The sequence below is a fragment of the Trachemys scripta genome, chromosome 6, assembly GCF_013100865.1.
Source record: "Trachemys scripta elegans isolate TJP31775 chromosome 6, CAS_Tse_1.0, whole genome shotgun sequence".
Lineage (NCBI taxonomy): Eukaryota > Metazoa > Chordata > Testudines > Emydidae > Trachemys > Trachemys scripta.
This window is the reverse complement of record NC_048303.1, coordinates 84,017,850-84,044,692: the sequence shown is the minus strand read 5'-3', so window position 1 is coordinate 84,044,692 and position 26,843 is coordinate 84,017,850. Positions and strand designations below refer to the sequence as shown.

General features: G+C 39.4%; 1 protein-coding gene across 4 annotated transcripts in view; it reads left to right on the top strand.

Moving 5' to 3' along the window:
- ERCC6L2 (ERCC excision repair 6 like 2) overlaps positions 1-14,651 on the top strand; it is a 96,610-nt gene extending 81,959 nt beyond the window's left edge. For all 4 annotated transcript variants that reach the window (XM_034773253.1, XM_034773252.1, XM_034773251.1 and 1 more), the window contains 2 exons: positions 1,945-2,129; positions 11,507-14,651. In XM_034773253.1, coding sequence (XP_034629144.1) covers positions 1,945-2,129; positions 11,507-12,470 — 1,149 coding nt within the window. In that variant the 3' untranslated portion in view covers positions 12,471-14,651. The remainder of the gene's footprint in view (positions 1-1,944; positions 2,130-11,506) is intronic.
- The last annotated feature ends 12,192 nt before the right edge of the window (positions 14,652-26,843 follow it).

Genomic DNA, 26,843 nt, shown 5'->3' with positions numbered 1-26,843 from the left:
TAATTGAAGTCAATTGTCTTTGGATAAGGCCCAGAGAGAGTTTGAAGGTTTCTTAACCAAAGCTACACTATAATGCTCTATTCTTGCCTAAAAGTTCATGTTTGTCATTTTTGAAAAGTGTTATTTGGGTTTAGACTTGGATTTGAATTTGATAAAATTATGAACATTTTCACAAATTCAAATAATGCCAGTCGTTCTACATCATAAGTTGTTGGTGGGTCCATTTTACCAGTTGGCTTTTGTCCAGAAGACTAAATTAAGACATTCAAAGGTAATTCATAGTTGCTTTAGGCTTCCACTAGCATTAGCTCTTGGGAAACGGTGTTTACAGTAACTTTTTCTACCTCCATGCAGAAACCATGACTAGTTAATTTGGGCAGGATAAGAGTTTCACATACTTTTATAAACACATTTAAAAGTTTTTGTCCTTTTAGAATTACAAATGCCATTTGTGAGAGTTTATTTACAGTAAGCAGTATGTTTTTACAGTAATTCTGGTTCTTTGCAAAGACTAGCAAGTTTATGACTTTTAGTGTGTTTACAAGATTTGGCTTTTTCCCAAAGAGAGAGATTTTTAATCTTTTGTGTTTGAACAGATGTGTAGACCAAAGCATTGCTGCCTCATCTATTCCATGTTCTCTAATGAAAGGAAATAAATGGATGAAAAATTAGGGAGTTATAAAATACTTTTAAGGAAGACATTGACATGACTAGACTAGTACTGTACACCAGCTATGTTTGTTTGCATTAATTAAATTATATAATTTTAATATAACTCCTGATTCCCTGAGGAAGAAAGATGAATTCTAGACATTTTCTGAGAGCATTCTTTCTACTGTAAATATTTTGCATTTAAATATCTGACGCATCAAAATAAATTATTTTGAAGCCAACCTTTAGGCTTTTTATTAAAATGTATTACACATTTTAAATTAAAATTCTATATCAATTTGTATTCAAACAATAATTATACAATATGTAAATAGTTAAAAATATACGCACAGTAAGATTTTTAAAATATTTAGAATATATTAGGTGTTATTTATAACTCATCTGTTTGCTGAGTAATATTATAAAATTCCTTTTGAGAACTGAAGACCTTGTTTTTTTTAACTTCAGTTTTGGTAGTCTGTGTAAGAGTTCACTGCAGCATTGAGGACGATTGGAGTTGTGCACTTACCTTGCCAAAGTAAAAGTTTAAATCTTTGGTCTCTTAATTTGTTTATTTTCATTGTCCGAGCCTCCCCATCCATGCAAGTTGGGTCTGTATTTTGCCAAAGTAATATAATGAGAACAGATGTGAGATCCTAGGGACTAAGAACATTGCAAACAGTCCCATGGAAATTAGGAAATGGACATGCATCAAATAAAAATTGATTGAGGAAAATATCGTTGATTAAAAATCAAACTTTGGTATTAAGTAACTGGAAATTCTGCACAGGGCAAGTATACATGTAACAAAACCATTAATAAACAGAAACTAAATGGAAATTTAGATGGCCCATGTAATCTTGCTAAATGAAGCAAGGAAGAAATGAGGATGTATTTGAGTCAATACAATAATTTTAATGTGTGAATAGGTTCTTTGTATTATGTTGCAGGTTCCAACTGAGATTGGGGCCCCATTGTGCCAGGCATTGTACTAGCATTTAGTGAAAGATTCAATGTATTTATCCTCACTACACCCTTGTGAGGTAGGGAAGTGCTATTATCCCAGTTTTACAGGTGGGGAACTGAGACACAGTGACTTGCTCAAAGTCACACAGGAAGTTTGTGACACATCAGGGAACTGATGTTGGGTCTGCTGAGTCCTAGGCTAGCATACTAACTGCTAGACCATGGCTAATTGTGAAATTAGAGTGATCAGAACAGAATTACTACATATTGGAAAAAAAGCCGTATGAAATATGGACAAATAATGTTTTCTATTTCTCTTTTTGTTAGAGAGAGAAGGAAACCCAAGAAGCCATATCAGCAAAAAAGAACATTAAGAGAGAACAGCAAATAAGTGACAACAGTAAGCAGTCTCACCTTTGTATTGAACATCCTGCAATTCAGAAGAAAAAAAAGGTACACAGAGTAGGTGCAACCACCTTCTTGATTGGAGAGACCCCCAAAAGCATTCGCAGGTGAGACTCGTAAAATGGGAGGATGAGGAAGAAGTAGAGATTACAGAGAACTTTACTTTAGGAAGTTGTGTAATGTTTTCATTTTGTCAAGTAAACTTAAGTCAGACACAGGTGAGCAAAAGGCAGGGCTGGGTTATTGATGACTTTCTGTGACAAGCAGAAGTAATTGGAAACTTTGCCTTTATACTGTAGCTTATACAGCACAACACTTTTGCCATGCTTGCTGAATTAAAATATAGACGTGAATTACTTAAAACGGCACGCATGTTATTTTTGTGTTTTCAGTTAATATGGTGGAAGTTGACAATTTTGATAAATTTGAAATTGAGGTAGTTTGAGGACTTCCAACTGGATTTATAGGGCCAAAATAATTCCAGTGTAACTTGTGTAAAGTCAATAGATTTATATCAGGAAAGGATTTTGGTCCATTTTGTTTTGGTTTAGAGCAGTGGTTCTCAGTCTGCAGCCAGCAGGCCACTTGCGGCCCAGTCAGCATACAGTTGCAGCCTCAGGGCCGTACAGGTATTATATATATTGTATGGATGTGGCCCACATAACATATAGTGAGTGGCATATGTGGCCTACTGTGGTAAATAGGTTGAGAACCACGGTTTAGAGACTGTACAGTATGTGCAATTAGAATCTTGTTTTTTATGGGTCCAGTTTGCAGTTGTTAATCAGGCAAAACTCCCATTTAAATTGCTGAGAGTTCTGACTAAGGACTGCAGATGTGGCCCCTCAGGTCATTTGGCCATACACAACTGTGTTATTTTCCTTAATCTGAAAAAAGCAGATCAATACCCTCCTAACTTCCTCACAAGGGTGTTGAGATTCAGTGAATATTCTCAGATAAAAACTATTAATGTGGAGTTGAGGATGAAAGTGCTTATCAGTAAATTTAAAATTTTTTAAATTCCTGGATTTAATTAATCTCAAAACAAACATAAACCCATGAAATTAGAAGTTAAGGTTAGATTTAAAAGAAATTTAAACATTGTTAAAGAATGGGAAAACAATATCTATGCAATTATGATTGATACATATTTTGTGCCTGGTGTCTCAGATTAGAAGAAACTGACTTTTAAAATGTATTTGATTTTTTTCATATTTTAATGCTGTCACTACTAGGTAGAGTTAAGATTGTTTGGGTACTTCTACGCATTTAGATTCTCAGAAGTTTTTAACTCAGACTAAGTGCTTCGGAAGGATGCTATATATTCTTCATACATTACAAAAAAGTTGAATCTCTGCTTTAAGTGCAAAGTTCACCTCTTCCTTAACTATGGAAACACTCCTAGTGCATCCAGAATTTGTGAAGTAGTTTGAAATCTTAGATAGATTTTTATACAAGTTGTTTACTTAAAGAACACACAGTTTTGTCTCTGCTTTTAAATCGACAGAAAGAGGGTAGTAACTTGCTGATATATGAAAAGATGGTCTTTACTAGCAAAAATTGTATTGAAATGATTGTTTTACCAGTCCTTTAACTCTGAAAAGACTGAAGTTCACTTATTCCAAAATAGAGATGAAATGTTTAAAGATTTTACTTATTACAGTGCCCTAGCTAGGACTATAACTCTTTAAATAAGTAAACACTTATTTTTAAAAAAAATCACTATGGAACAAACAGCTGTGTTGACAAGAGATTGAAGTTCTAATTTTTGGAAAATGCAGTGTTACCTGTTAGCTATTTTAGGGAAGTGAATATTTAAAACCATTCAAAAATGTGCAAGGTGTTGTGATTTGCTGTCTGTCAGATGTAGTTTATAACTTGGCTATGAAAATGTACTTAGGGGAAAATTCATTCAGTTTTTTTTTTTTTATCAGATACAGGAAGTTCTTTTTTTAATTTTTTATTTAAATCTGAACAGTGTTTATTTTACAAATGGAATTTTGGCAAGTGATGACTCTATAATGTATTTAACAGCAAGTGCCAGTGTGTGGGAGGGAAGGAAGGTGTAGTCTTCTCCTTGAGGGGGTTAGGCTTTGAAAGATTTCTCTTTTCCTGCTAATTTGAGAATGTACCCAGACAGTAGTCTGATATTTCACTGCCAATCAGGATGTATAAAATAAATGACTTGTTGAAAATCATAATTTTGGACTCTTAAACAAATCTGATATTCCAATTCTTGTTGAAACTTAAATGGGAATTTACAGCCATCAGTCTTGAGGCTGAGCTCAGTTGGAATCACCCGCAAACCATTTCAACATGTTGAATCAACATGTCATGCATTACATATCTCTGCAGATGTCATCCTAGCAGGTTTCATGGTATGTGCACTGTACAATACTGCAGCTTATTTTATTAAATTGTATAAAATAAGATTTTATAGCGTGGATTGGAGACTGGCTACTGGTATTATCCAGATCTAGTCTCTTTCACCTGAAGGACTGTACAGGGACTAAAAAGTTGGGGTTTTTTTTTAAACACAGATTCAAGTTTTCCAAAACAGGGTATTTTTCTTTGCTGCTTCTTCCCCACCCTCCCACATCTCGCTCCCTCTGAAAACCCCCAGTTTGGAAAAAGACTCGTTCATTCTCTCTCTCCCCCCCTCCCCACTCCATCCCCCACTCCACTCCACCCTGTCCCTCCTCACTATTTAATACTAATTAGCAACATTTAAATTATAATAGTGCAGAGAAAGAGGAACATTGTAGCAGATGGCAAGAACTGCAGAGGAGAAAGTTCTCATAGTAACAATGGTCGAAGAACTTGCAGGAATCGAAAGGAATAGGCCACTGCTAACTAAGCAAGGAACTGAAAGAGAATTTATGAAATCAGCTGAAGCAAGTGCATTTTAGAAACGAGGAGGTCAATCTCAGATTGGATCCTGAAATAAGTGGGGAGCCAGTAAATTTTTTGAGGATGTACTTGTAATCAAGCTGCTTTCTCCACGGAAGAAGGGATGCAGAATCTTTCTGTAAATGTTGGAGTCTGGATAGCTGCTACTGGGAGAGGCCCACGGCATATACCTAATGATATTAAAACAGAGATGCTGTTGTAGATGTTCAAAATACGTTAACTTCTGAATTCTTTTTTTAACAGAAACAGACTGGTTCACTGTCCACACTAAATAGTAGATTATCTACATAGTGGTTAAATCAAAACAAAAATACCGTGCTGACTTGAAATTGGAAGCTTGGTCTGAATTATTTAAAGGTCTTTCCCAATAATTTGAAAATGAGCCTACATGGATTTACATTTTTAAAATATATTTGCTAAGTTTATAGTGAATTTTTAAATACACCCTATCCATGGGATTCTTTGCAGTTATATGCAAAATGTGCAGTGTATGTAACTCTTAAGAATATTTTTAATACAGATTTTTTTCACTAAATCTCTTCATATTAGTTTTGTACTTCTAAAAATTAATTGTTTTTTATGGGTGTGAGAGGGGAGAGGAAAAAGTGTAGCAGCTGAATATTTGGATAAACTATTTAGATTGGGAAAGCTCTATCTTTTTTTAGAGAGTTAAAGTGAAGTGTCAGAGAGTATCACTCATATAGTCTAGCTTGATAGTGATACTAAATCTTCAGATTCTTAAAAGCCTTGAAAATGGATTTAGAAATTATTAATAAGCAAAACAGCCTTATTTCATGTAAAATTAGAGCCAGGGCCTCTTAGAGCTTGTTAGTTCCTGTGTTTTAACCTTCCATTTAAAATGGTACCAATATCTTTGGACAGAAATCTGAAAATATGAAATTTTGCAGCCAAATATTCAACCGAAGCTGTGAATGGCTGGAAATAATCTTGGGGGAAACAGTAGCTGGTTGCAAACAATCTTGTGTGAGATGCTGCAGCTAAATGCTGGAAACTCTCAAGCTTTTATTGAAAAGAGGCCCAACTGTGGGGATGGGGAAGGGAAAACAGGTGTGTTGGCTGCATTTAGTACTCAACTAGAAGAAAAGATGACCTCTTTACAAACCTGCTGCATTTTATAGAAAGTGTCTAGTTTAAAAGAACCAACAGCAATGTGTTTGAGACTCAAGGTCTAGTCTGGTACCATCATATTCTTGAAGATTGTTTTCAGTTTTAAATGGCTGTGGATTTCAACTTTCTAAAGGTATACACCAAAGTGACTGACTTACCAATGAGTTAGACATAGATAATGCAGTGGACATATGCTCATTTATGACTCCCTCACAATTGAGGACATTAGAACGTATTCTGTGTGATGTTTTTGTTGTTGAGATCAGTTTGGCTGAGAAGCCAGTGTTAAGTGCTATCTTTCTTTTAAAATTGCCCACAGGACCCCTGACTTCAACATGAATAGCCATCAAAGACTGGGCAAAGGGAGCTTAGTTTTAGTATGTATTTTGAAGGATGGCGCTCTTTGATATTTCTGCACTTTGCTAGAAGCACACTCGGGCCAGCTGACGGGGGGTGGGGGGTGGGAAGGGCAAAGGGGGCAATTGCCCAGGGGCCCGGGTGGTTTAAAAGGCCCCGCGGGGGGGGGGGGGGGCGCCACTGGCAGCACAGCAAAGCTAAAGCAGGCTTCCTGCCCGCCCTTGTTCTGCACTGCTCCCGGAAGTGGCCAGCGGCACGTCCCTGCAGCACCTTGGGAGAAGGGTCTCCGCACACTGTCCCTGGCCTGAGTGTCGACTCCACCGCTCCCATTGGCCAGGAACTGCAGCCAATGGGAGCTGTGGGGGCGCTGCCTGCAGGCAGTGGCACGCAGAGACCCCCTGGGCTCCCCGCCTAGGAGCCACTGCCAGAGAGGTGTGCCGGCCGCTTTCGGGAGCCACCCAAGGTAAGCACTGACCCCTTGGCCCCCTCCTGCACCCCAAACCCCTGCCCCAGCCTAGAGCCCGCACCCACTCCCTCACCCAAACTCCCTCCCAGAGCCCGCACCCACACTCCCTCCCAGAGCCCAACCCCTAACCCCCCAACACCACCACCACACCCAAACTCACCCAATCCTACTGGGTGGGCATGTGGATGCCCTGGCCGTGCCAGAAGAGTGCACCAGCAGCGCAGCCTGCAGCTCGCAGGGCACCAGCCAGCACAGGCGCAGCACCGCCCAAATGTCAAGTGGACCATATCCACACAGTCACGGCTTGTGCGTGCGTGGGGGCCCACTGACTGTTCTGCCCTGCAACCTGGAATTGCCATCAGCAGGCCTGACCACACCGCAGCTGCGGTATTAAGTATGCTAGTTTAAGATTTAACCCTCCATTTTCTGAGCCTCATTTTAGAAAATTAAGATGAGGCAGGTTTAAAGGCATGGAGAATCTTAGGGAATCCCTAAGGCAAAGTAGTTTATGTGGGGGTAGGGGGGAAGAAGGAATGTTTCAGGAGAAAAAAGTGGTTGGGTCCCACGGGCTTTAAATTACATTGAAAGAGTGGATATCAGAATTTAAAGCTGAAATGACTAAAATATAGCTATATTAGTGAATAAAAATATTCAAGGTGTCTGATGCTTTGGATTTCTAAACAATACTTAGGAGACTGAATGGATAGGGGATTGGAAGTAGAATATTGGAGTTTTTCACCCCATCCTTTTGCTTCAAGTTCAATGCAGAGTGGTACTGACAGAAAGTTACTTTCTATTATACTATCTACATGAAATGAACTAATCTCCTTGCAGTGCCAAAAATACATCCCAAAAATACTCTGATTGGCACCCTTGTGGGCAGTCTTAGTGGACAGGCCAAAGATTGAATGGTGGGTATGGGCACTGTACTATTTGTCATTCGTAAAGATGGTCCCTCCAGTTTAGGGTTGATGCACATTGTTTGAGCAGCCTATGGAAAGCATGCAATGTTGCTGTCTGTGGAAAATATTACGTGTTCAACCAGGCTAAGTATAAACCTTAGAAAGTACATGTAAACTTTCTCTACTTTGTGTGTATGCTACCACTCAAACCATTTTCACTATTCCCACCACTCAAGCCTGAGCTGTCTATTGTCTAGAGGGATGGAAGGAAGAAAACGAGTGTGACATCAATTATGCCTGTGAATCTTTCATAGGTATCAGCAAGCTAGATTACTAGGTAAGACTAGAAAAATCCTTGCTACTTTGCACTATAGTACATCGGGAGAACTATTTTATAAGTAAGTGTTTCTTACTTCAGAATCCCTACTGTAGTTTTAGAAATAAAAAAAAAGCATGTAAGAACAATAAGTCATGGCAGATATAACTTCCCAGATAGAATGCACCCAGCTTTTTGTTTGTGCCTCACAAATTATGTAAGGCATGTCAATACCTGCTCGCCTAAGTTTTCTGTTGAATTCATAACATGTTTTAACTTTATTGCAGGATATTTTAGCTTAAAATATTTTATATGTAGCTTTCCTTCCAAAATAGCTTGTTGTCTTGGTCATCAGCAGCCACTTAGATTGCAGAGGAGATTGAATCCATGGCTTTTCATTATGATTTCTGTAAAGACAAGATTTTAAAGTTCCTGTATTCCTCCACTGTCTAAGGTGGTAAAACTGTGTGAGTGAAAGTATAGGCAAGTGTTGGTGAGAATAGGAAGTTCCTTACCAAAAAAAAAATTACTTCTTGTTTACAAGACATTAATAGCCAAGTTGTTACTGTAGCCAGGTAAGCTCAGAGTTCAGCAGTCCATAAATATGAGATTAATTCTTTGCAATGTGTCCATTATTACCATGATTTAGGTTTTCCATAGCCTTTGGTAGTTATGGGTTCATTTAAGTCAAATTGTTTAAAGTATTCTATCCAAAACAAACATAGGCTGGCCTTAAAGGTTCACAATGTTCTAAGATAACTTAATTTTGAAAAAAGATTTTGTTTATAACATCAATTTTTATGTCTTAAAATTCAGTATAAAGATTTTGTCTTATATTCTCAATACATACTTTTAATAGCATAGATGTTTTTTGTTCTAATTTGGTAAGATCTTTCACCCAAGCTCCCCTCCATCAGACCAGATAGAATTTCAGTATGAATTATTGAGTGCACAAATGGGTTTAACTCTTTCTATTGTTCTTAAAATGAGTAAAAATAAATATCCAATTTAGGATACTTTTCACTTTTAGAGCTCTCTTAATGAATAGCCCAAACATTGGACTTAGTGTTTTGTTTTTAGAACTATATGTAGGGCTCCTGCCTTATCACCATACAGTATATTTTATCAAATTATAATCTAGTTTTAGTTCTCTCTCCTTCCCTTTCATGAGAGGAGGAATTTAAGTAAGGTAGATATCAAATCATAAATTATTTATACCCTTACCAGTATCCAGCAAAATTTTATCCCACTTCCTCTCCCAAATTAACTGTGAATGTTAAAATCCAAAACACTTGCATTGAAAGGAACTCATTGCTAAAGGAACATTTCAGTAATTTCTGGGTAGCCCAATGGTTGTCCATGAGCTGCAGCCCATCATTTTAAGGGTTGAGAAGTTCCTAATGGGCCTTGTAACAGGGTGCTGGCCTAAGAGGCACATAACCAGCCCCTGTTAGCTCAGAACCTGCTAGTGTAGCACCCATAAAGAGAAACTGATTGGAGCTGGCAGGGTGTGGCTCATTAAAGGAGCCTAAGAGCAATCACCTGTGAGCCTGCTGAGAGGAAGGCCTATAAAGCTGTCAGGAAGGAAGTGGAAGCGGGGAGAGAGACAAAGGAGGAGTAAGGAACTGCTGCTCCTAGCTAGCAACAGGCACTAGCTGTCACCTGGCTGGCTACCTAACTGCAATTGACTTGTACATAGAGTTGTATATAGATGGTGGTGGGAATGAACACCGGGAAATAAACGGACACTGGGTTGCAAAATAAGAGGTTTCCGGCTAATTTGTACAGTGAGCAAGGAAGCGCTTGTCTACAGGCCTCTATATCTGAGCTTGCTTTCTGTTCTCAGAGCTGAACTCTCTCGGAAGCCTGCAAAAATGGCTGCTGACCATCTGCACCCAAAGGAATTGAGCTAATTTCAAGCTTTAGTTCCAAGGATCAGATCAATAGAAAATGTATTGCATGTGTCCAGTTTAGTCAGAGACCTTTTTAATATTTGAGATTTTAAATTACTCTATGTTCTGGAATTGGGCGGAAGACCATAGCAGTGTGTTATTGTAGCACTTGATATCTGAGCCAGTGGCTGTGTAGTATTAGAACGAGTCTCATCTGTACATATGAAGAGCCTGCCAGGAACATTTTACTACCAAGTTTAATGTGACACATGGTGATATGCTATAAATTATGCCTTCAACTTTTCAAGTGAGATTATTTTTTTTAAATGATTTTGGTTCAGTGGGTGTTCGGCATTTTTGAAAATCCCACTAGGTGCATTTATGAATCTTCAATGTCTAAATACCTTTAAAAATCTGGCCCTAAGGTGCCTAAAAGTAAGTCTATGCTACAAGCACTACAGTGACGTAGCTGCAGCAGTGTGGTGTGGAACTTGCTACAGTGGCAGAAAGAGTTTTTCCAGCACTGTAATAAATCCACCTCCTTGAGAGGCAATAGCTTGGTTGACAGAAGAATTCTTCTGGCGACCTCGTGATGTGTACACTGGGTCTTAGGCTGGCTTAACAACATCTCTCAAGGCATTTTTCATACCCCTGAATGATTTAGTTAGGTAGACCTACGTTTTTGATGTAGGACCGGGCTGCAGTCCCATTGCCTTTCAATAAAGTTTAGGCTCCTGAGTACCTAAGTCACTTTTGAAAATTGGAACACTAAGGACTTTGTCTGCACGTGGGGGAAATGTTCTCTCCAGCATTGTGATTTCTAAAATGCACTAATGTTTTGTGCATTAATTGGTCCCTGTAGACCCTGCAGCATGCTGGTGCATGCTAAAGTTTCCATAGTGCACTTTCACCTAGAGCTGTTTCAAACAGTGCTATGTTAAGGCACACCAGCAGGGTCTACAGGGACCTACCCTGTTTCCCCGAAAATAAGACAGTGTCTTATATTAATTTTTGCTCCCAAAGATGCGCTAGGTCTTATTTTCAGGGGATGTCTTATTTTTCAGAAATGAAAAATGCCTTATTATCGGTGGATGCCTTATTATCGGGGAGGTCTTATTATCGGGGGGATGCCTTATATTACAACGAGAGGCAAAACTGTAAGTAGGCCTTATTTTCGGAGGATGTCTTATTTTCGGGGAAACAGGGTATTAATCAGCAACATGTTAGTGCACTTTGGAAAGCACGCCCATGTAGAGCTCATTACCCCACCATGATGTAGACAAGACCAGTGTCACTTTGGCAACTTTGAATATTTTGCTCTTGGTCTTTTCCTTGCAATTGAAATGAGAACTAGTACTGTTACCAATAAGGGTATGCCTTTCAGTTCTCTTCTAGGTTTGTGTTATATAAGTTAATTAAACTCAATTAATTGATTGTATCTTTATTTTATACTCTGTGCCTTTTTTAAAAAATTTAAGACAAGGTAATTGTTTTTCTTTATTGTTGGCTTTAGGAAACAGTTTGAAGAAATGGTATCCCACTTCAACATGGCTTCAGTTGAAGAACTTGCAGAATATATTGCAAAAGCCACATCAGAAGCACGACAGAAAATGTTGAGAGATTTTTATGCTGGAAAGTATCCAGAATTAGAGGACCTATTTCCAGTCAAAGTTCCAGTACATGTTTCAGATGGGTATGAGGAAGAAGAGGTGTTTACAAGTCGTAGAAAGAGAAGGGCCATGGTAAAATGTCGACAATCAAGGTCTGGTCCTTCCGCTAAAGATTCTCCCTTCATGACTGCAGAAATATGTAGCCAAAAAAGACACAAAGGAGAAGCAAAACAGTTTCACAATGATTTCTGCATACAAGATGCTGTGTGTCTTAGTTCAAAAGATAAACAATTGTCCACTGTCAATACCCAAAATAGCATCAGTGGGAGAAACAGTCAACCATTCAAAGATTTTATGGCAACTGACTCAGTAAGCAGTAAATCAGAAATAATTGAAGTGTGCTCTGTAAATATCACTAAAGGACAGCAGGACTCAAAGGGGACGGAATCTCCAAGAAAAAGATCCCTGTCTCAGTCAGAAAACAGAGAGAGAGAAACTCAGACTTACAAGAAAAACTCTTTTGTAGACTTACTAGGAGACACCTCTGTTCTCAATGACCTCTTCAAAAGTAATGGAAACAGGCCTACAGAGCTGCCAAGAAGATCTCTTTCAGGGCCTGCAGAAAAAGCAAAAGAACGACCAAAAGACTTCTGGGATGTGCTGAATGAGCAGAATGATGAGAGTCTCAGAAAGCTCACAGACATGGCAGTCATAGAGGAGTTGTGTGAAAGAGCACCTCCTGTTGCTTTGACAAAAAAGAAAGAAGTTCATGAAAGTTCTCTTTGGAAACAAAATGATAATTTTTTATGGAAAAAATATAATCTAAGTGATTCAGATGAGTCTACATCTGGTGCACACACCTTTTGATGTCTAGATATGAAAGACTGATCTTAACGCTCAGGCAATAAATTCATCAGTCACACAAATATAGCTTAGGAAAATTTACTGGTGTTAGTAGTATACATTATGGGACAGCATTCCATTATATCTTATTGTGACCATTGGCCTTGGGGCATACTGTAAGATATTCTAACCTATGTTTCTCTGCAATAAGCAAGGCGGAAATAGTGATGATGTAAATGTAGGATCTTAGTGTAATTTAAACCTGGCCTTGTTTGTAATCATAAGGGGGCCCATATTTGTTGTGATCATAGAGGCATAAAACCAAACAAGATATGTTACTTCAGTAGTTCAACACTGTAGGGCATGACTTGTGGTTTACTAATCCATGTCTTTAAGTCAAATGCTGTCTTCACAGCTACTGCAATCCATGAGTGTAGGTACACATTAGCTCTGTCACATCCTACTGTGATTTAACTCCTGCTAATTTTAAATTACACTTTTTTTAGTCACTTGAGTTGTTCTCTTTCGGATTCTGATGTGCCTAAAGTTAAATGTAGTTCTGGGTATCTTTCCCTCTTGTTGAAATATGGGAGGCTCAGGCTGTCACTCCACTCAACCGCTGCGTGGGTGGATCCCAGCATTCTCAAATAAGACTGCTATTAAAAAAGGTCGTTTTTTAATCAGATAATATGTATCTTTCTAATCAGAGCGTCGCATATAGATTTTAAATTATAATTAGAGAATTTTTGAGGACTGAATAACTCAGATAATGGAATTTGGAGCCTTTCACTCCTGCATGTCATTTATTGAAACTAGTCACTCACCTATGCAAAATAAGTTGGAGGCCTCACTTATGATTCCTTGTATTTTTCTGGTGGGCAAGTACCCATATCACAAAAACCTTCTTCATCGCCACAGTTTCCAAGTAGTTAAGATATTCAGCTAATACCACAGGCAGGGATGCTTTTTTTTTTTTTTTTTTTTTTTTTTTTTTCCACTCAGGTTTTTTTCAGCCAATTTCATAATGAAGTTCAAGACAAATCCAGTTATTTTCAATATCCCAGGTTTAGTGTTCTCTTAGTTTATTCTAACATTTGAGTGTCTAATATGAAAATAAATTGATGGGAAAATAACTTAGATCAAATATTGGTATTTTATAATGCGGGGGGGAGATAGTTCTTTCCATCCAAAAAATAATTTGGTTTACATTTTTGTAAGAATTGTGCTCTGAAAAGAATAAAATGTTTTATATACAATACTAAGTTGTACACATTTATGTGTAACATGAACAAGATATTTAGAAAAGGGGGCATGCAATTATATGTGCAGCTGGATTGTTAGAGGTGTACTTTGTTGCATGTGCAGTTACTGTGATTGCACTCATAATGACTGTATTTGTGTATGCATATTGCAGCATGTGCAATTGCCTGTACCTATTTATAAAAATGTGGCCCTAAAAACTGATATCAATATTCACGCTTAAAACACAGTTGTGGTTACTTTTACTGTAGAACTTACATTTCTGTTGAAGTAGTTCGGCTATTGAAATGAAGTCACTGCCTATAGTACAGTAGCTTGATCCAAAATGGCTGCTGTTAAAGCAGTTTAATTGCACTCAAGCCTAAATAGGTGAGCTTAAGAATTACATAGTCTAGAGGCTCCTGGAAAGAATTATGATATTGTTGTAGCGACACAGGAGTGGGATTCAGATGTGATTTTTGTTTTCATGTCTGCTACACATTTTGTGACAACTTGGGCAAGTCACTGAATCTCTGCACTTCAGTTTTCACATCTCTAAAACAGAGATCTACCTGTGTAATAAATTGTGTTAGATGGGCATGCAGGTCTTTGTTTCACTCAACCACCTCACGCGGATAAGAATTACAAAAGCTTACTATCTTTGTCACATGGGTCAGTAGTATGGATTGGAGTCGCTGTTGTTATACCTTATTTTGAAAATCAAATGCTAATAAAACATGATACCAATTAGAAAAAACCTATCAACTAATACAACCAATTATAAGAAAAGCAAAACAATGTCTTGTATGGAGATCAAGATAGATGACAAAAGTTGGAATTATTTTGTCTTTTAGTGGTATCTATTGGGGCTGTCAAGTGATTAAATAAATGGTATTCTATTATTGTTTAACAGTGCGATCAAGCACGGTTCATTTTTTAAATTGTGCGATTCATTTTTTTAAATATTTTGGATGTTTCCTACATTTTCAAATTATTGATTTCAATTACAACACAGAATACAAAATGTACAGTGCTCACTTTTTTACAATGCAAATATTTGTAATAAAAAATGATAAACAAAAGAAATATTTTTCAATTCACCTCATACAAGTACTGTAGTGTGATCTTTTTATCATGAAAGTTGAACTTACAAATGTAGAAAAAACCTGCATTCAAAAATAAAACAGTGTAAAACTTTAAAGCCTACAAGTCCAATCAGTCCTACTTCTTGTTCAGCCAGTTGCTCAGACAAACAAGTTTGTTTACATTTGCAGAAGATAATGCTGTTTGCTTCTTGTTTACAATGTCACCTGAAAGTGAGAACAAGCATTTGCATGGAACTGTTGTACCTGGGGTTGCAAGATATTTACATGCCAGATGCACTAAAGATTCATATGTCCCTTCATGCTTCAACCACCATTCCAGGGGACGTGTCCATGCTGATGACAGATTCTGCTTGATAGCCATCCAAAGCAAACGTTGCATGTTCGTTTTCATCATCATGAGTCAGACACCACCAGCAGAGGTTGATTTACTTTTTGGTGGTTTGGGTTCTGTAGTTTCTGCATCAGAGTGTTGCTCTTTTAAGACTTCTGAAAGCATGCTTCACACCTCATTCCCCTCAGATTTTGCAAGGCACTTCAGATTCTTAAATCTTGAGTTGAATGCTGTAGCTATCTTTAGAAGTTTCACATTATCTTCTTTGCATTTTGTCAAATTTGCAGTGAAAGTGTTCTTAAAATAAACATGTGCTGGGTCATCATCTGAGACCGCTATAACATGAAATATATGGCCAGAATGCAGGTAAAACAGAGCAGGAGACTCTCCCAAGGAGTTCAGTCACAAATTTAGTTAACGCATTATTTTTTTAACAAGTGTCATCAGCATAGAAGCATGTCCTCTGGAATGATGGCTAAAGCATGAAGAGCCGTATGAATCTTTAGCACATCTGGCACATAAATATCTTGCAACGCCAACTACAACAGTGCCATGTGAATGCCTGTTCTCACTTTCAGGTGACATTGTAATGAAGAAGTGGGCAGCATTATCTCCAGTAAATGTAAACAAACTTATTTTTCTTAGCAATTGGCTGGACAAGAAATAGACTGAGTGGACTTGTAGGCTCTAAAGTTTTACATTGTTTTGTTTTGGATTGCAGTTACGTAACAAGCCTACATTTGTAAGTTGCGCTTTCATGATAGAGATTGCACTACCAGTACTTGTATGAGGTGAATTGAAAAATACTATTTCTTTTGTTAATTTTACAGTGCAAGTATTTGTAATGAAAAATAATATAAAGTGAGCACTGTACACTTTGTATTCTGTATTGTAATTGAAATAGATACATTTGAAAATGTAGAAAACATCCAAAATATTTAATAAATTTCAGTTGGTATTCTGTTATTTAACAGTGCGATTAATCTAATCGCGATTAATTTTTTTTAGTTAATCGCGTGAGTTAACTGCAATTAATCGACAGCCCTAGTATCTATTTATAGCCGTTATTTCTGAATGACTGTGGCTTTCTGATTGTACAGCTGCTACTTCTTCTGAAAACAGCTACTTATACGGTGGCGTGTTTGCTGCTCCTTCTAGTTGTCATTATTGCTCACAAAGCAGACCTGTGTTTCTTCTGTGCACAGTATTTTGGATGTTATCAAGAAACTGAGCCAGTGTTCTCTTTTGTGATTTACTTATGAAAAGTGCTATGTAAGAGCTAGACGGTGGTATTATTTTGTTTGGCTGTCTGTTTCTTGTGTTGGACTGACCCCCAGATATGCATAGATATAGCAATTTCCTGCAATATCTTCCTATATTAAGTGTATGTATCATTGTGGGCCAGGGATAAGTAATTCCATGGGAGAGGGTGACGACAGCTCCTCCAGGAACTAAGAACAGTGTGGGGTGATTGGGAAAATTCACTCAGGCTGTAATGCATCCAAAGAAGGGCTGCCACCTGGAGAGGCTCACATGTGCTGGTTCAAACTGGATTCTCCAGAGACCAACAGATGAAGGACTTTTGGATGATCACCTATGTTTAAGGACTCAGGGCCTTCTGTCTGATCCAGTAAGTGGACAGGACCCTCTGTCCAAGGGAGTCCACAGTCCTTCCTGGGAAGGGTTGGAAGGACTTTGGCCCACTGAATCTCCATAAGACTGATGAGTGACCTCTGGTAATCTTTTAGCATGTGTATAGGAAACTTTAGTTTCATATGTTTTCTCTGTAATGCTTTCATCGTCAGAATAAATATTCTTGCTTATAAAAAGCTGTGAGGTAGTTCATAACTGCTGGCAATTATGTTTGTTCATAGCCTTTACAGAGAAAGCAAAGCACACACACTGGCTTGTTTAGGCAGCCTGGCTTGCTGGAGATAATAGTGTAGGCAGGGAACTGTACAGTGTGGAAGATCCCCAGAGGGGAGGGGGAGAGACAGCTCTCCACCCAAAAGAGGTGGTGGCTTAGGAGCCAGGAACCAAGAGTGTCTGTCCTTGAGGGACCACAGAGGGGGAATACAAGTGCAATTGCCCTGAACTGAGACAGTTATGACACGTGACCTTGGTGAGAATGGTATAGCTGTTGCTGTGGCATATTGCCAGTCCTTTTCTGTTTGGAATTTAATATTCTCTTCCCCTTGCAATGGGGATAACTGTTTTGTACTGTCAGAGGGTTTTGGATATTGCTGTTATAGTTTCCTGACACTTAGCTGCGTCGTAACTACTTCAGGGTTCTGTTTTACTTCAGAAGCTTGTTAAACGTTAGCAGTAAGCGTTTTTGTCCTTCACCTCGGGAACTTCTCAACTGGTGAGTCCCATAACACATTGTGAGGTGTTATAATATGCTACGAATGCTACGTATGGCATAAACTATCAAGATCAAGCTGTGGCAGTGGAAAATCTGTTTGGTGGGAAAGTAGCGTGCACAAGCCACCTACAACTTCAGCTCAGCTAGCTGAGCTGTAGCCAGCTGGCACTGCCCAGCAAGTGGGTTGGGTCAAGACAGTGGTGAAACAAACTTATTCAGTACATACCACATTCAGTCTCCATCAGCGGGGTTTCTGTGGAGCTCTGGATAAAGTGCAATAGTTGGGGGGAGAGTAATGTGGTACTGCCACCTGCTGCCTAAGAATAAATCTTCTCTATCTGGGGCAGGTGCCTGCATTGGGGTAGGATATGCAGTTTGCCTCTTGCAACCTGAGCCTGTCCAGATTCTTGTTTATGGCAGTATACACCCATATGCCTTTCTGACATGCCACAGGCCAAATATTATGCACAGTTCCGATCCATCTTAGAGGGCTGTGTATTTAAATAGATCTAGTCAGAACAAAGCCCTATAAATTTCCTGATGACTTTTTATAAAATCATTACATCCAGTTTCTGTGACTTCAGTGACTACCACTTTACATGCAAAATAGCTTCAAATCCCTAACACCCAAATTACCTTCTTAATAATCTGTGCTTAAATGATTCAGAGCAGATGACTGCAGGGAATTATGATTAAATGTCAGAATGTGATGCTTCACAATCTAAAGACAAATTTATATGGCCATCTTTCATATGTATATTTTACTGCACTAGGGACATAGTGGTACCCCAAATTTTGTTTTCATTTAAAGTAAATGAATATTAAATATCTTCTGAATGCTAGTAACAGTTCTTGAAATAAACAAATCGGAGCTAAAGTATTGACATGATTGTAGATGAACTTTTTGATCGGCCAGTAGTGCTAATGTAAGAACATTTAGAGATGTTACTAATATATTCCAGCTGTACACTTAAAATCATGAGAAACAGAAAATGAAAAATTATTCTTTCATTTATATTCCTGTTATTTCCCAAAGAAGATATGTGAATCTTTGCACTAATGGCTCCATTACCTAGGAGGCACATTCATTAGATTCTAGGTAAAACATAAAGGTATCTATGATGCTTATTGTACACTGGCCTGCATTGAGGGGGGCAGTGTACAGCAGGACCAGCCCTGGAGGAACTCTGGCAAGCATTTTGTCTTAATGATGATGAATAGCTACTAATATATGGATGTAGAATGCCTTCTGGAGCTCTCTAATGCACATGAGGACATCATAATCCTAGTACAGTGTAAGCCCTATTGTGTGTTTGTCCCACTATGTGAGCCAGTGAGAAGGGAGTTTGGGGCCATGTGAACTGTCTGGAGTTCATTTTGAGACAAGTCCCTGCAGTCCCCAACCTGCATTCTGACAGGTCCCTGTGCTGGGGCAGAGAGTCCTTGTGTGCTTCCCCCACCTTTATGCTAGTAAGGATGGCTGTATGCTCGTGAGAATCTGCCCCACTAGTGTTTCAGCCAAAAGAAGCAGCAAATACAGAATCTGAATATAAATATCCCACAACAGGTAGCTATGGCCTTCTACATTAATGCCATACTAAGGCTGCAAAATCAAGCTGTCAAAATCAAGGAATGTATAATTAAGATACTGTTTAACCATAACTCTGCACCTTTGTGCATGTGTCACACACATAGACTATGTTTTAGATCAATTATATTGTTAAATACCATGAGAGGTCATATAAACTGTAATTTCTTATTTAGTCATATCTGAAATACATATTGTAAGTATCCTGCCTTACTATTCTGTAGTACAGCCTCTGCAACTAAGCTAATATAACCTAATAGGACCAAATAAATTGGAGATTGAAAACATGATATAAGATTTTTCATGCTGGGTTTTTTGCGTGTAAAACAAATATGCACGTATACCTATGTCTGTATGCAATACGTGTCTTTGTGTGTAATAAATGTAAATAAATAAATACTGGATCTGACTATTGGTTCATGCGTAGTCCCCTGCCTGTGTTGCAGAAAATATTTCAATACACTATATATGGGGTGGGGGGATTCTTTCTTGCCCACAAGTAATCATCTTACACTCGGAAACACATTGACTGAAATTAAATCTAGTGAAAAATTATTTCTCCGGGAGCAGAAAAATTGCTGTATGATAAGCATGTGTCTCAGAGCCCAGTACTATGGGGTCATGTAATGGAAGACTTTATCATAACGTGTAGCTACAGGAGGCCAGGGTATAAGGCTGCCAAGGGAACCTTAACCCTGAATTTTCTGATGCTTGTAGGCTTTGAAATCTCAAAATTAACACTGTTTTAATAATACCAGGATTTTGCTTTGAATATAGTGTATAAATTGTTTTATGTGAAGAGTAAATGTTATGAAATTTTAAAACCTTGGACACTGAAGCTACACAGCAGCAGTCTGTGAACTGTGGTGGTTTTTGTGGTCTGGATGAGTGCCCACTGGAAAATAAGCTTAAATTTGATCTGGAGCAGATTCCACTTTAGGTCATGGGAAGCTGTTATAGGCTTCACTTTGTCTCTGTGTTAGCCATTATGCACTTATTGTAACTGGATGCCATCTGAAAACTAAAATGGGAAATCTGACTTAAGTACCTGGAGCAAGGAAGCTGCTGTACTTAACAAATATAATGAAATAGTAACACGTTTAGGCTTTACAAGAAATAAGCATAAGTGTCTGATGTAGTTCCATCATCTTTCTGAAACTGCATGCTGTTACCATTTTTATTATATCCCCTGGTGTGTTAGATGCAATCTTGAAGGCTTTGAGTTGCTTAGAATTATGATAGCCAATTGGGACACTTGAAGGAGGTTTCCCTTACACAGGAAAACAAAAGTAGCCTCAACAGAGGAATAGAAGAAAACTTGAATATTCTGTGATTTTGACTTATGCAGGCTTTATGGGAAGCAATATCCATCTGTGAGATGGATCCAAGCCCCCCATTTCTCCTCTCATAGTCATAAATTCCAAGCCCAGAAGGGATAATTGTGATCATCTAGTCTGACATCCTGTATAACACAGGCCATAGAACTTTCCCAAAATAATTCCTAGAGTAGATCTTTTAGGAAAATATCCAATATTGATTTAAAAATTGTCAGTAATAGAAAATCCTCTACGACCCTTAATAAATTGCTCCAAAGGTTAATTATTGTCAGCATTAAAAAATTATACCTTATTTCCAGTCTGAATATGCCTAGATTCACCTGCCAGCCATTGGATCGTGTTAACCATTCTCTACTTAAATTGAAGAGCCTGTTGTTAAATATTTGTTCCCCATGTAGATATTTATACACTGCAATCAAGTCATCCCTTATCTTTCTCTTTGTTAGATTAGGAGCTCACTCTATTTAGCTTATCACTGTGAGGCAGGTTTTCTAATCCTTTAATCATTCTCGTGGCTCTTCTCTGAACCCTCTCCAATTTATCAACAGCCATCTTGAATTGTGGGCACCAGAACCAGGCACAGCAGGCCAACAGCATTGACAGCCGTGTCAAATACAGAGGTAAAATAACCTCTCTCTTGAATAAGAATAGAGTCGCCTATTTATGTATCCTAGGATCACATGGGCTCTTTTGGCTACAACAGGGGTCGGCAACCTTTGAGAAGTGGCGTGCCAAGTCTTCAGTAATTTAAGGTTTCGCATGCCAGTAATAAATTTTACATTTACAGGGGTCCTCTGACAGAACCCCAGACTGGCAGCGGGCTGAGCAGGGCCGGCGGCAGGGACCCCGGCTGGCAGGGGCTGGCAGACGGAACCCCAGACCCGCAGCGGCCTGAGCTTCTCAGCACGCTGCCGGTCTGGGGTTCCGTCTGCCACCCGCGCTGCCAGTCTGGGGTTCTGTCCGCCGGCCCTTGCCAGCTGGGGTCCCAGCCACCGTCCGCGCTCAGCCCGCTGCCAGCCTGGGGTTCCAACCGCCGGCCCCTGCCAGCCGAGGTCCCGGCTGCTGGCCGCACTCAGCCCGCTGCTGGCTGGGGTTCCATCCATTCAGGCCGGCAGTGGGCTGAGCGGGACCAGGACCCACCGGTTGGCAAGGGGCCAGCGGACGGAACCCCAGACCGGCGGCGGGTTGAGCGGCTCAGCCAGCTGACGGTCTGGAGTTCTGGCCATCGGCTCCTGCCAGCTGGGGTCCTGGCCGTCGGCCCTGCTCAACCCGCTGCTGGCCTAGGATTCCATTTACTCAGGCAGGCAGCGGGCTGAGTGGGGCGGCGGCCGGGACCCCGGCTGACAGCAGCGTGCCAATAAAAATCGGTTCACGTGCCGCAGGTTGCCAACCCCTAGCCTACAGCATCACACTGGGAGTTTGTGTTCAGCTGATTATCCGCTATGATCCCTGAATCTTTTTCAGTCACTGCTCCCTTGGGTAGAGTCTGCATCCTGTAAGTGTGGTCTGCATTCTTTGCTTCTAGATTAATACATTTACTTTTAGACCTATTAAAACACATATTGTTCGCTTGCACCTAGCTTACCAGACGATCCAGATCACTATGAATCAGTGACCTGTCATAGAATCAGAGAAAATTAGGGTTGGAAGAGACCTCGGGTCATAATCTAGTCCAACCCCCTGCTCTAAGCAGGACCAGCCCCAACTAAATCATCCCAGCCAGGGCTTTATCAAGCTGGGCCTTAAAAACCTCTAAGGATGGAGATTTCACTACCTCCCTAGGTAACCCATTCCAGTGCTTCACCACCTTCCTAGCGAAATAGTGTTTCCTAATATCCAATCTAGAACCTCCCCCATTGCAACTTGAGACCATTGCTCCTTGTTTTGTCATCTGCCACCACTGAGAACAGCCTAGCTCCATCTTTTTTGGAACTCCCCTTCAGGTAGTTGAAGGCTGCTATCAAATCTCCCCTCACTCTTCTCTTCTCCAGGCTAAATAAGCCCAGTTCCCTCAGCCTCTCCTCATAAATCATATGCCCCAATCCCCAAATCATTTTTGTTGCCCTCAGCTGGACTCTCTCCAGTTTGTCCACATCCTTTCTGTAGTGGGGGGGAGGGCCAAAACTAGACACAATACTCCAATACTATCCTCTTCATTATTTACCACTCCCCCAGTTTGTGTCTCATCGGTGATGATTTTTTTCTTCCACCTCCCCATTCATAGTGCCTGGGTCCTTTATTGATAGGATTTGTCATAGTTTCCCTAATGGCAAGCAAGCTGCTGGCAAATCTTAAAAATGATGTGGTCCTTACTCAAAAAAATGTTTGACTTTAACAACCTTGTTACTTACAGCCCTTTCTGGAGGTAGGGAGTTTTTTAATCAAATGATAGCAAGCCAACTCAAGTAGCATTTGACATTCTTCATTGCTCAGATATAAATCAGTTGGACATCAGACATCAGGATGTGGTGTGGAGATGGTGTTGGTCTCATTGGTTTCTGATACCATCAGGGCAATTGAGATTGACGTCCACATGAACATCATTAGATTTAACAGAGACTGATACCATTAAACATAAGGTACTTGCTGGATGGACTTGGTACATGATAGCTCACCTTATTCCTTTTAGATTATTCTTATCACTCCATGTGGGTGCAAGGGTGTATCTGCATGCAGTCAATTACACGATCAGGGCCCAAATAGGGAGACTTTGTTGGCACAAACCAGCTCTTGTTTTAATGAGCAGAGCTATCTGAAGCAATCGGAATGAGGGTGCAGACCCATTTGTTTCTATAGGTGGACACATGCATAAATAAATCCAAACTTCCATAGATGTATAAAAATAATTTATTCACTGATACACCAACTCTCATTTATTTGTAGAAGAGCATTAGTTCTCTGTCAACCTACACCACAAGAAAATGCCTTAAAGTAGGATTATTCCTGTATGTATTTTCCTGTTAGAGTATGACATATTATACTGAGGGGTATTATATAAAGCTGTAAATAATACTAGTTCCAGTGCACTGAGAATATGTATATACATTTTTGTCATGAATAAGATTTGTATATATAACAGCTGGAATGTAAACTGGCTGAAAAGGAAGAGCTTGATCTTCACAGAAACTACTACTTTTTATAACCTTCAAATATTACAAATAGGTACCCTTTGTCGTCTTGGAAATCTGTGATTACCATCTGGGTAGGTTTGGAAGTAAAGAGCAATTTGGGGATTTAGTGTTTACAGGATTATGGCAGAGTGGAATGTGGGCAGCTTCCACTGGTAGGTTCCTGCATGATTGCAATTGAGGTATTGGTTACATGGAATCTGTAATAGCCTCACCGTAAAAGGAAATGGTTTCATGGTGGTTATCACCTCATCTCCTTAATACAGATCAACTGTGAGGAGGAGGATGGCTCTTTTCATCATTGCTTTCAGGTGAAAAGTTTTCAGTTACTTATTTCTCAACTAATTCTCTTTAGTCACCAGGGGTGTACAGGTTCTCTCCCCTTCCCCCTTCAAAAGATACCAATAATCCCCATTGATTTATGGTTACTTGTATCCTGATTGGGAAGAATAGGACTCTAGTGAACTAATAAGAAATCTGACCCTGCCTACACTACAAATACAGATGTGCAGGGAACCTGTTTACAACCATGTTGTCACTGACCCCTGTTAGGAATATAATGTGTGTAAATCTGATGATGTTCTAAGCTTGATTTGTAGTGTAGACTGGATCTTAACATGTTTTGCAAACTGAACCTGTTCTTGTAAACAGATTTGGGAGCAACCAAGTTGTAAGCAGATTCTTTGAGTATTCTTATATGTGCTTAAAAGAAAGGGAAAGGGGGAAAACAGTAGGGAAGCATTACTGCAGAGAGGACTTGTTCTTTCTGTTACTCCTGATGGTTGGAAATGATAGAATTGTCAGTAGTAATGCAGAAAGGGCAGAAGTGTTCAAGAAATACTTTTGTTCTGTATTTAGGTAAAAGCCAAGTGATGATGAAATATTTTCCATTCCAACAGTCACTCAGGAGGATGTTGAACAGGAGCTACAGACATTTTTAAACCAGCAGATCTGGATAACTTGGAGCCCAGAGTTTTAAAAGAACAGGCTGAGGAGCTCTTTGTACTATTAGTGTTGATAAATCTTGGGCTGCTGGGCAAGTTCCCGAGGACTGCAGGAAAGTGAATGTTGTGTTAATATTTTAAAAGGGTAAGTGAGATGACTTGGGTAGTTATAGGCTTGACCTGATACTGATCCCATGTCCTAGAAGAGCTGATGTAGGACTCAAAGAATTAAAGGAGGATAATCTGATGCCAACCAGCATGAGTTAATGAAAAATAGGTCCTGTAAAACTAACTTAATGTGTTTTTGATAAGATTACAAATTTGATTGATAAAGGTATTAGTGTTTATGTAATAAACTTCTGTAAGGCATTTGACTTGGTGCCACATGATATCCTGATGAAAAACTACAATGATACAAATCTATGCAGCATAAATTAAATAGATTAAAAACTTTCTAATGATAAGTTTCAAAGTGCAATTATAAACAGAGAATCCTCAAGAGAGGTGTATTTCTAGTGGGGGGGGGGGAAACCACAGGAATCAGTTCTTGGTCCTACACCATTTAACATTTTTATCAATGACTTTGAAGGAAAAACAAGATCATTATTGACAGTTTGCAAATATCTAGGAGACTGGGGAATGGTGAATAATGAAGAGGACAGATCACTGAGTAGATTACTTGCTAAGCTGTATGTATGCAAACAACATGTGTTTCAATAAGGCCAAAGGTAGAATCATTAATCTAGGAACCAAGAATGTGGTCCATACTTACACAATGGTGGACTGTACCCTGGGAAACAGTGACTTTAAAAAGGACCTGAGGGTCATGGTGGATAATCAGTTGAACATGAGTTTCCAGTGCAACACTGTGGTCAAAGGGGCTAAATACAATTCTTGGATTTATGGAATATCAAGTACAAGTAGAGGCTATATTTCCTCTATATTGGCACTGGTGCGACTGCTACTGTGGAAAACTGTAACCAGTTGTGGTGTACTGATGTACACAATTCAAGAAGGATGTTCAGAAATTTGAGAGGTTTCAGAGAAGGGCCATGAAAATGATTGAAGGATTGGAAAACATGCAGTATGGTTAAAGATTCAAGGAGCTCTATTTAGCTTATCAAAGAGAAGGCTAATGGATGACTTACGTTTATAATACATACTGAATCCCTAGAGAAAACTGATAATAGCGGGTTTGTCAGTCTGGCAGAAAGTGGTATAACCAGATCCAATTGTTGGAAGCAGAAGTCAGGCTAGAAATAAGCAAATTTTTTACTGTAAGGATAATTACCCATTGGACCAATTTACCCATGGACTGTTGTGGATTCTCCATCACTGGATATTTTTAAATCACAGTTGGATGAAGACCTGGGATCCTGAGATTTGAGATGCAGGAATCCTGAGTTCTAGTCCAAGTTCTAGAAGCGTGTACTCTAGTGGCTACAGACCATTGTGCCTTGTTTCTGCCAGCCTGTGTTTGTCCCCCTCTGCTCTTACCCCCCAGCCTGTCCCATTCTTCCTTTGCTCCTCTTGGCCTCAAACTGTACCCTCTATCCTGCCTCTGTCTCACCCTTTTGTATTCAAGCTAGTCAAGTGGCTTTCTCCATTTCTTCTGCCTTCTTTCTGTGTTGCCCAAAGATCTCTGGGCACTGGGGATGTAGAACAGAGTGTTTCCCTGCTTTCAAGTCTGGTGTCACAGCAACTCTTGACTGCCAAGAGGAAAAGTTTCTGGAAAAGTCCTCCACAGCCCCTGGCTTGGAGGAGCATGCTCATTTGCTCTGTGGGAATGGTTTATGTGCAGTCTGGTCGGCATGGCAGAGTTGTGTGAGGATAGAGCATAATCAGTGCAGATGGAATTTTCAGAGAATTTAGCTGCCAGCCTCTAACAACCCTCTAGTGACCATGTGCAGCCTGAAATTATTAGAGGCTTATAACTTGGCCAAATTTGGGCAACTTTTCACAAGGATAGCAAAAGGCACATTCCTTGAGAGGAGGGTAACCTCTTGCCAATTTTCAAATCCTGCTCTGAAGCATAGAGGCACTATCGGTCCTCAGTGAAATGGTTGAATGAAATTTTATCAAGGCAAGAACAAGATAGCTCTATTTTAACTTCATATTTGGCAACAGCTGACCTGTTTTCACTGAAATTTCCCAGAAAAATTCAATCAAGCATGGAAAATTTCAGTGTTAACGATTGGAATTTGTCAAAGTTATAAGCAACAGAAGAAAGGGTCTTATAATGGAAAGTGTTAAGCAACCTTAACTGTAGCTGGAGGTCCTGGCACTCATTATCTGGGTTTCTGTTTGAATATTTTTATATACACTTCTATATGTATGCATAATTATATATGGTGCCATG